At 42.2% G+C, this 11348-nt stretch overlaps 1 protein-coding gene across 3 annotated transcripts; it reads right to left on the reverse strand.

The window, feature by feature from the left end:
• Positions 1-794: 794 nt before the first annotated feature.
• LOC123426636 lies at positions 795-10977 on the reverse strand. Of its 3 annotated transcripts, none has more exons than XM_045110499.1 (3): positions 10517-10956; positions 10127-10353; positions 795-851 (listed from the first exon to the last, which is right to left on the reverse strand). In XM_045110499.1, exons 1-3 carry the CDS (start codon positions 10794-10796, stop codon positions 843-845), a joined length of 516 nt encoding a protein of 171 aa, XP_044966434.1. In that variant the 5' UTR covers positions 10797-10956; the 3' UTR covers positions 795-842. The 3 variants fall into 3 exon arrangements, with proteins under 3 accessions (XP_044966434.1, XP_044966435.1, XP_044966433.1); XM_045110500.1 differs by lacking the exon at positions 795-851 and having other exon boundaries at positions 9859-10353; positions 10517-10877; positions 10922-10977; XM_045110498.1 differs by lacking the exon at positions 795-851 and having other exon boundaries at positions 9859-10353; positions 10517-10959.
• Between the last annotated feature and the right edge of the window lie 371 nt (positions 10978-11348).

The raw sequence follows: 11348 nt of genomic DNA on the forward strand, positions 1-11348 counted from the left end.
GAGGTCTTTTCAATTGGTATCAGAGCTAGGTCTCTCTTTAATTAGGTTTCACGACCTAGAGAGTATCGATGTCGACTATTGGATTAGTGCACAATGGCATCTTTGACTTTGATAGCACAAATTATACCCTATGGAGAATTCGTATGCTTCATCACTTTCGGGCCATGCGCCCAAATACTTTACGAATTGTTCTTGTAGGGATTGCCGACAAAAAGGATGATGCATCTTCATCTACTAATGAGATGTATCTTGATTGTGAGGCTTTCCTTGCTATTCATCGAACCATAAGTCCTGAAGTGTTTAAGTCCATCTCGACTTGCAAGTCAGCTCATGAAGTTTGGACTAAACTTGAAGATATATATGGTGGGTCCAATCTTGATGAAGACGGTATTATGATGAAGGAGTTGGTGCATGAGCTCTTCACTCTTTTCGATCTTAAAGAGTCCACCACTACTTCCATATCCGATTGCTTGCACACCTCAGCATCTTCAATCTCACTAGGTAATGACATGGTGAGTGAATAAATATATGTTGATGAAAATGTCATAGCCTCTATGGACACGAGCATATCTAGGACCACACATAGTGTAAATTATTGTGTTGATAGGTCATGCATTTCACCTAAAGATCCCTCGACAAATCTTTGTGGTGATATGACTGCTTCCTCGTGTCTTCTTGATCAAAATATCTTGTTTCTCCCTAGTTGCTCTATGACTAATCATTTAGGGGAAATCAAGAAATATGAAGTACTTTTGACTAATGAAGAATCTGATTCACCAAAAGAATCATCATCAACTCCTCCAGTTCACATGTGCCTCATGGTAAGAGGTAATAATGAGGTATCATCTTCCCTGTGCAGTAACGATGATATTTGCGATTAGGATGATGATGATGACTTGACTGAAAATGTCTATGTGATCAGTAAAATTCTTCATAAAGCTAAAAATAACGCTCTTCAAAGGTTCCAAGATGTTCTTGCTTACTTTGAAAATTGTAATGATTCACTTAATCATGAACAAGCTAAAAGTGAACAACTTGAACATGAACTTGAGAAGAGTCATCAAGCATGTAGAGACTTAAGATCTTCAAAAGGAGAGATTGAAGTTACTCATGATAAACTTAAAAAGGATTTTGAGGTCCTTCTCCTTGAATGCAATAATGTCAAGGGAGAGCTCATCAAAACCTCTAAGATCTATGAGGAGCTTCAATCTACTCATGAGAAGTCTCTATTTGCTACTTACTCCTCTCATATTGTTGATGATACTTGTACATCTAACTCTACCTCATTTGAAGTATCAACATTGAAGGAGAATATTGAGCTACGTGCTCAACTTGATTTACTAACTAGCAATTATGGGAAGTTGGAAGAAAACCATGTAATGCTCACAAGCTCTCATGCCGATCTTCTAACATCCTATAATGTGCAAAGTTTAGCTCATGAGGCTATCATCACAAAGGTAACATCAAGTGAGCCCTATGTGGACAATGGCACTACTTCTAGTCAAAGTACTATATTTCCATGTGCTAGTCCTCGTAATTCGTCTACTCATAATATTGCTACCTCGTGTGATGAATTACTTGCCTTTCCTTGTTGCTCTAACATTGAAGCTTACATCTCCTCTAGTACTTGCATTGATACTAACCATGTAGAGGAAATCGAAGAGCTCAAGGCCCAAGTCACTTCTTTGAAGAAAGACTTGGAACAGTGTCATGAAGGGATGTCCACACTCAACAACGTCCTGTGTGAGCAAACATCTCCGAATGACAAAAATGATGTTGGAGTAAACTCAAACAAGAACAAGAGGGGCCTAGAACAAGTCAAGAATTCGGCCAAAATCATTTGCTTCAAGTGCAAAGTTAAAGGGCACCATGTTAGATCTTGCCCCCTGAAGACGAAGTCTCAAAGTCACAGGCAACAAGGGAAGCGGCCACAAACTCAATCACATATTCAACTACAAGTTGAAGGAAGGCCTCTTCCCAATAAGACCCAAGCCAACACTCCCCGAGGTGAGAAATCAACTGGGAAGAAAGCAAAGGGTAGATGTTGCTACTTATGTCGTGAGAAGGGTCACGTCGCTTCGTCTTGCACAAGAGGTAACTTATCCAACCCAATCACTATTGATGATATCTATTCCCTTGGGAAGGATAAGGTTGGCAATGTGTTTGCCAAGTTTGTTGGTACTAAAAATGGTGTCAAGAAAAGAATCAGTTGGGTTGCCAAGCCTATTGTGATTAACCTCTTAGGACCCAACGTAGTTGGGGACCAACAAGTTCAAACTTGATCAATAGGTGACTATGGAGGACATTAGAGACTTGGATACATAATGAAGAATTAAGGGGTCTTCATCATTCATATTATCTCAAGCCAAGTCATTTGGATTATCGAGTTTCTATCTTATATCCAATGTGCCTCCTTACGGTAACTTATACTTAAATTGTTTACATTGTTAGGTGCTTCCCATTTGCATGTTGTGGTTTTGTACCTTGCATGTGTTTGTATATGTTGTGATTCCAACTTGCTTATCTTGAGTAATTGAGTTTGTGTATGTTGGTTTGCATATCATGTGCATGTGAGTCTTGTATTGAGCCTTTTTGTGTCTTGTTTGTATTTTTGTTGGCTCTTGTGAGAGATTAATGGATTATCCCATTGTGGGGGAGTGATGTGCTTTGCACACCTCACAATCCTATAAATGTGTATACATGGGGAATACCACTTAGTTTTGATACTTCAAGATTATCTAGTTTCTATGTGGTATGTCTTACTCATGAGAAATTCAAATTCAATATGGTCCATTAAGTATCTCTTGTTGGTTTTTAATTTTCCACTTGTTAATGTTGTTGGTTTATCACATTATGGGGGAGTAATATGCTATGTGCATATTACAAACCTAGAAAATGTGTATATTTGACGTGTTGCCACTTAGTGTTGATATTGTAAATTATCTTGTTCCTAGGTGGCATGTTAGCTCTACAAGTGTCATTTGCTTGCGTTTTATGGGTAAAGGTGATCTTGGATATATTTGTGATCTACCAATGAGTATCACTTCGAAAATACTTCTTGTCTTCGACAATTGGTATTCCCATCATGTGATAGCAATTGCTAACCATCTTTACATTGGATTTTGTGTTTCGTTTGTCTTCCTTGCCTCTTATGAATCTATTTTAACATGTCTAGTGTTTTTATAGAGAAAGTGATGATCCCATCGTGTGCGTTTTGTATTTAAATGCAAATTCTATATAATGCACGTCCCTTGGGGGAGCTATCCTGTTTTCTTTAAAACACTCTCTTTATTCACCCATCATAAAATCTTTTGATCCCCATCAAGTGTGTGTTGATGGGAGGCAAGTCTTGCTCTTTATGATGCTTTGTGCCATCATGAAAATTTCTCGAGGGCTTGGTTTGTTGGAACCTAGCTCTCTTTTGGAAACTAGATACCTCGTGTTTGTTTTCCTTCAATTGGTTTCTTGTTGCCTTCTATTTGGCATGTGTCATTGGATATCTCTTTCCTTGAGGTATCTTTTAATTGATATCCTTCAAGTGATAGTTCTTTTTGTTTTAGGATCTTATTATCACTTGATACCTTGTCTTTTGGTGACTTATCAACTTTGTGTTGAGTTGATTCTTGAGAGTCTTGAGCATGCGTATCTAGCTACTATATACAACTTCTTTTGCTTGCTTTCCTTCTTTGACCCAATATATAGGGGAAACTTCACCTTGTCATAAATTGGCTAGAGTGTGCATGAAATTCAAATTCATATCTATATGGACATATGTATGTGGAGATTGTCCTATGTATTGCTGGTTTTCTAACTCTTTGGTCCCAATGAGTTTGGGCACCATTTTGTTTGTTTTGTTGTTCCAGGAACAACTGGAGATGCATTGGATGCTCGGCTCACCTATAAGGAAGATGCTGAGACCATGTGATTATTGGAGCCAAGTTAGGATGATCAAAGAACAACTATCTACTACATCAATCCAATGTTGTCTCGGTAACAAGTATCCACTTCATGCATTCTTTTCTTGCAAAGGACCCAACCTGTCTTTTCTTTTCCAGGTTGCATCATGGCATGAATCTCTTGATTCGTTCTTGTAGTACTTGTTTGCTTTCTCAAAGCATCCGAACGATGATGTCTTACTACTAGTTGGGATGTCTTTGATGTTCGTATGTTGGAAGTTCATATTGTACAATAAGAAAATATTAGGCCATGTGCTATGCTTCCAAGCAAAAGATCTCATTGATATATTTATGACTTCCTTTTGGATATCTAGTTTGTTCCTTCTTGTAACCATTTCATGTGTACATCCTTCTTTGTGGATATATATTATCATGATTGTATTCTACTTAGAATCTTTTACACATGAGAGAAGTTACATCTCTAATTAATATCCTCTTTTCTTTCACGATCATCATTGCATTTCCTTTTTCAGCTTTTGGTGGCTTCGTGAAAGGTTTTATTTTGAGTGCGTATCTTATTTTCCTACATCTTGATGCACTCGGTGATCGGGACCCGGTGTTCACGGGACATGTCTAGCGCGACCTCTTCAGGATGGCGGGCGTCCAGCTTCGGCTGAGTACGGCATTTCATCCTCAGACGGACGGTCAGTCCGAGGTGGTTAACAAGGTCATTGCCATGTATTTGCGTTGTGTGACAGGTGATCGGCCTCGAGCTTGGGTGGACTGGCTCTCTTGGGCGGAGTACTGCTACAACACCTCCTATCACTCCGCCCTTCGTGCCACGCCATTTGAGGTGGTATATGGGCGTCCGCCCCCGCCTATACTTCCGGTGGACCCGGCGACGGCTCGGACAGAGATTGCGGGTGACCTTATCCGCACCCGTGACGAGATGCTTGCTGAGGTCCGTCAGCGTCTCCTTCAGGCCCAGCAGTTGGCCAAGCACTACTACGACAATCACCATCGCGAGGCGGAATTCGCCGTGGGTGATTGGGTGTGGCTGCGTCTTCTCCACCGCTCTACGCAGTCACTCGACCCGCGCGCGAAGCGCAAGCTCGGCCCTCGCTACGCTGGGCCCTTCCCTATCGTGGAGCGCATTGGGAAGGTGGCCTATCGTCTTCAGCTGCCAGACCACGCTCGTATCCACGACGTCTTCCATGTGGGGCTACTCAAGCCCTTCCGTGGTGAGACACCGGCGGCCCTTCCGGCGCTTCCTCCAATCACTGATGGTCGCATTCTTCCGGAACCAGCCAAGGTGTTGCAGGCACAGCTTCAACGTGGCGTGTGGTTCCTCCTCGTTCAGTGGACAGGTCTTCCGGAGGAGGAGGCTATGTGGGAGCAGCGTGAGGAATTCCGCCAACACTATCCAAACTTTCAGCTCGAGGACGAGCTGTTTGTGCAGGCGGGGAGAGATGTTATGACCGGCTTGGCCTATGACCGGCGTAGGCCCATTGGGCGTTAATATTAGAGGCTTGGCCCGCAAGTTATCTTAGGTAAATTACTTTAGGAAAGTTATCTTAGGTTCGAGTTATAAATACTGGTTGTAAGACATCAATTGAGATCAAGCAATAAAGATATTATCTTCTGTTGCCCGGCTCTCCAAGGAGCCGGAACCCTAGCCTCCGTCGCACCTAACCCTAGCCGCGACGGCGCCATCCCGCCGGCGCGCCCGCTCCAGCCCTCGCTCCCTTCCTCCCTGCCCATACAACCTACGCCGGAGGCCCGGTAGGAACCCTAGTCCTACCAACCACACTTGACCTTGTTTATTATGGATTAACTTCTATTTATACGTACACGGGGCTAGGAGTAGTTTATTATTGATTAGATATACCCTTCCAAGTTAGTGTTTCATTTGACCTTGTTTCCGTTTATTGCTTCCATGATGTTAGTGTTGTGCCACCCTTCAAGAAAAAATCATGTTGGTGCTTCTTAGATGTAAATGTTGTGTTCCAGTGCAATGGCAACAAACTTGACATGCATCACAATTTGTTTTTTCATGAATTGCTCACGCCACTAGTGAGCCACCCCTATTTTTGTCAGCCTAGTGAGCTTGTTCATCTCTTTTTATTTCGGCAGGTTCATCTCTTTTTGTTTCCCATGCAAACGTAGGACCCCATGTTCATTTCTTTTTTTTTAGGTACCCAAAGAAGCAACATTAAAACAAGCTTCATGGACACTCAAAATCTGGATAATCATGACATCAAAAGAGAAACTTCATTTATGTTACAATATCATTCTCAACCTCGCTTGGTCTGCAAAAATATAACTCATCGTGAGCATTTGCAGAAGTACTTTGTTGCATTGTCTTTATAAATCATGACAAATTATGATTGTTGTGATTTGGGATTTGAAGTCATGCCATTATGATAAATTATGTTGTTGATGTGATGATATTGATTTCAAGTCATGCAAAATTATGTTGCTGCTGCAAAAATTTGCTGCTAAATTATTCCCGGTAGCAACTTTGTCTCATTTTTATTGGGTAACCTTTACAGTTTTGTAGCAAGGGTATAACGGGAGTTAGTCACATTGTGAAGATTAGATTTTTAAATGTTCTACACCATGTTATGTCAATACGACAAACCCTACGTACCAAACAGAAACAAAGAGGATTGTGGATGGAAGGGTTTTGGTGATTCAAAGGGTTTTGTAAATATGAAAATTTTGAGGGGTGCAGAAAAATCCCATCTTCAGGTGCCCTGTTCCACCTACCTAGCGATAGTTCGTGGACGGACCCTTTTGCGAAGACTTTCTCGGCGGTAGTAGTGTTTATACACTACCAAGGGCCAGCGGTAGTACCGCTGGTCCCAGCGGTAGTACCGCTGGAAGCCCCAGCGGTAGTACCGCTGGTGCCAGCGGTAGTACCGCTCTTTCCCAGCGGTAGTACCGCTGGATCTCGGGCAGAGAGTGGGAAAACGGTCTGAATTTTCCCCCCACTATATAAAGGGTTCTTCTAGCTGAGGAACCCTACCTTTTACCTCTCTAAGCTCCATTGTTGCTCCACAAGCTTAAAAGTGCCCGATCTCTCTCCCTAGCCAATCAAACTTGTTGATTCTTTGGGGATTGGTTGAAAAGGCCTAGATCCACACTTCCACCAAGAGAAAAGTTGATTCCCCCACCTATCCCTTGCGGATCTTGTTACTCTTGGGTGTTTGAGCATCCTAGACGGTTGAGGTCACCTCAAAGCCATATTCCATTGTGGTGAAGCTTCGTGGTCTTGTTGGGAGCCTCCAAGCTTTGTGTAGAGTTGCCCCAACCTTGTTTGTAAAGGTTCGGTCGCCGCCTTCAAGGGCACCTATAGTGGAATCACGGTACCTTGCATCGTGCGAGGGCATGAGGAGAATACGGTGGCCTTAGTGACTTTTTGGGGAGTATTGTGCCTCCACACCGCTCCAACGGAGACGTACTTCCTGTCAAAGGGAAGGAACTTCGGTAACACATCCTCGTCTCCATCGGTTCCACTTGTGGTTATCTCTAACCTTTACTTTGTAGTTGCTTTTCCTTGTTACAATATCTTACTTGTCTTAATAGGTCTTGTTGATAGTTTCTATAGGGGTCACCTCTTTGTCATATTATTTGTGAACCCGTATAATGTTTACCTTAACTTGTTAAGATTAATTAAAAAGTGGTCGTTGTCTATTCACCCCCCCCCTCTAGCCAACCATATCGATCCTTTCAACCCTTAACAGGACTAATATGGAATGTAACTAGTATATTATGTTCTGATAAGTGTCCATCAGTATGCGGTCCCTTTATAAGGTGAATTTATATTTAAATAACTCAAATTTGAGATCTATGGCTTTTCAAATTAAAAAAAGTAACTTTTGATAGCAGAATCCGGCAAGAGGCAATAAATTCCTTCCAAACAAGGCTAAAACCTTTTGAAGCAAAATTTCACAAGAGACACAACTGTCAAATACAAAAAACAGGGCACATCTCAGACAGTATGCAATAGACCGAAAAGTCAACTTAGGATGCGTTCTGGGAGTAAAGAGCCTGACTTACCAACCAAAGGTATATGTCTTGCATGTACTTCTCCAACTGAGAGATTATCAGCTTATTGATGTGGCTTTGATACCAAAAAAATTATTTCAATTCCATGTGTATATGTAGTAACCATATAAGTGAAATTCTAGTTGGATACAAGGCTGTGTTTGGTTCAGCTTTTTTTACCAACTTCTGCTTTGAAAAGCTAGAAGCTAACCAAAGGGGTAAATGTTAAAAGCAGCTTTTGAGAATCTGCAGCTTCTTCCTAGTGTAAACTTCAAAGCTGGGGTATCCCAACTTCTCAGCTTCCAGCTTTTCTACAGCAGCTTTTTTAGAATCTGCAGCTCAACCAAACACAGCCTTAACCCTCTACACCCCTCTCATCTAACAGATCACGATTTAAGCTAAGCCAAGTCAGCCAACCAAAATTTCATTTTAGTTATACAGTTAATCAGCATAATTGAAAATTAATATAATCCCATAATGACTAATTCAGGTTTATTATCAGTTTTATTTTGTCTAAATTCAAAATGCAAACTCAAAGTGCTTTAGGGCCAGTTCTTTTGGCAGCTTAAAAAATAAACCGCCTCCTCCCCAGTTTTTCCCATAAACCGCCTCTCTTATTCATTGGGGGGCTTGTAAACTAGTTATGGCCTTATGGGACAACTAATTTAGAAGTCTCAGCAAATTTATAGGGCAGCTTGTTTTTAAGCTGGGGAGAGGCAGCTTATTTTTTAAGCCGTCCAAAAGGACTGACCCTTAGGTACTTGAAATATTGATGATGGCAGACAAATATGCTGTTCGTAGCTCAGATACGAGTTCTTGTTATTATTCATTTCTCTCTCCATTTGCCAGAATTCTTGCAATTTTGAGTAAATTACCAAAAACCACCACAATTGCATAAAAAACCACTGTTTTGCTAACACTTTGCAAAAACCTCGATTTTGAGTAATTGTTTGCTGGACACTTGACCACATTTTGACACAAAAACTGACAGCTGGGCCCATCTGTCAGTCCACATGGCATGGGATAACGGTTGGGGGAAGACGGCAATCGTTGCTGCCATATGGGGTCCATCCGTCATAGGAAGAAAAATAAAAGAAAAAATGTTCTCTTTATCTCCCCCACAAGTCAATTCTTGCGTAAAAAAACAAGCCCACACCCTATCAGATAAGGAGGCCAGCGCCTCGATCTGCAGCCACACACGGGAGAGCTGGCAGCCGCACCACCGTAGCCTCGCCGGTCGACGAGCGCATTAGTGCTTTCGGCAAACAATTACTCAAAATCGGTGTTTGTGCAAATTTTTAGGAAAACAGTGGATTTTTTATGCATTGTGCACAGTTGTGGTGGTTTTGGCAATTTACTCTGCGATAATTTCCTTGTATACCTTACAAGAGCTAAGATGTTCTTTGAACAAAGCCAAACTCATAGGTGGCATCATGTTTATCACAGATCTGTTGGAAAAAACCTACTCTAGCAGCCTGTTTGGTTGGGGGTAATTAGAGAGAGGGAATGGGAATTAGGAGGCTCTAAGATATAAAGTTATCTGTTTGGTTGGAGGGAATGGGAATTTATTAGGGACTGGGCGTGGGAGTTTAGAGTCCAACTCCCACCATTTTATTAACAGGGGAGGGGTGGGAATTGAGAGTGGATTAATTTACAGAGAACATCTCGGCCCTTCATCATAACTTATGTTGTTGCCTCCCGACTAATTCCCCACGAATTCCCACTAACCAAACAAGGGAATGAACATTCCTCTTAAATTCCCACGTGTAAAACTCATCTAATACCAAACAAGTGATTGGGAATAAAATTACACTTCCCATGTCTAATCTCATTACAACCCCCTCCTCTAAATTCCTATTCCCCATCCCAAAAGTTATCAAACACCCTGTAGGAGTTAGTTATAACATGCATCTTCGGAAGTGTTTATCACACACAGTTTTGTTCTTAAGAAATACACATGGAAAGTGTACCCTACCTTTTATTTTGCAAGTAATATGTGTGGGCTGATATATGGATTACTACTTGCTACTATGGTTGAGAAAGTAACAAAGGTATTAATAAAATCTCTAATCAGAGACATACTGCTAGTCAATTATGTAAGGCTTAGCTGAAGACCAGATCAAATAGAAATCGCACAAGTATAGACACGGGGCAAGCAGGCTTAAGACAGAGACACGAACCCCCTCACTGATGATCTGGCAGTTATCCTTTTCACGCTCAAAGATGATATTGCGCTTGTAATCCACCGAATCCCGTGCGGCAATAAAGCCATACACATGCAGCGGCCACATTGAACCTGAGGTCTCTTTGATTGAGACTTTGACTTCAAAGAGCTGCAGAGTGTCGACGGCGTAGACGCCGCCCCTGCGGGTAACAAGGTCCGTGAAGCCCGCGCTGGGTATAGTCGCTGCACCACATGTAGTAGTATGCATATGAGATTTCGATTGGCACTAATTTCGGTATCTGTCAGAATATGTTCCTAGCTCCCCAGTCCATGTAGGGAGAACAAAATGCCGATCTAGTAAGAAAGAAGAAAAATAAGAAATGCATACAATTAGTAGGATACTTACTTTTTCGGTCCATGGAAACGATGAAATCGCCCCATGTTCCCATCCACGATTCGTTGAACTCATCACGATCATCATCATCGACAGGAATTGTCAGCTTGTGCAGAAACGCCGGGGGTCGCGTTTCCTTCACCGTGCTATCTATCTTCCAAACACTCGGTTTCGCTGCCTTCTTTCCCATCTCAGGTACGATTTTCTTCATCTTCCGCTTGCCAGCCGCCGTATCCTTGCTTGTCGCCCCCGGATCCATCTGCATCTCGGACATTCCCTTCTTGGAATCCATCTCAATCTCTCTCACTATGGCACGCACCTCGGATAGTTTTCCTGACCCTCGCCGCCGCTTTTTTCGCGAGGAAACCCTAGCCTCCCTCTGCTCCTCGGCGCTTTTTTTCGCGAGGAAACCCTAGCCTCCCTCTGCTCCTCGGCGTGGCCAATTGGATAGCATAAATGAGCAGGCAGACGAACTCCATTGGGTTGGGCTCATCCTCGGCCCAGCCGCGCTTCAGAAAAGGACCCATTACCAAAAAAACAAAAGTTAGACTGAAAATAAACTAAGTTGCCTAAATAAACTGAAAAACGAAGTTCTCTAAAAGATAAAAAGTAGAGTCGACAATAACATACTGTTCTGGGAAAACCTTTCCCTCAGCCGGCTGATCCGTGCTAGACATTGGTCGGACGCGCTGTCATTCGATCGAGTCGATCGAATGGCTGTCTGGGCTATTTCTTTGTCCCACGTCCTCCCTATGTTACACAACGACGAATGTAAAAAATTCTGCAACAAGCAAATTGTTACTGAAACTCGACCGTTGTTTCAGGAATTAACGAGTGCAAAATT

Source organism: Hordeum vulgare, chromosome 2H (genome assembly GCF_904849725.1).
Source record: "Hordeum vulgare subsp. vulgare chromosome 2H, MorexV3_pseudomolecules_assembly, whole genome shotgun sequence".
NCBI classification, from domain to species: Eukaryota; Viridiplantae; Streptophyta; class Magnoliopsida; order Poales; family Poaceae; genus Hordeum; species Hordeum vulgare.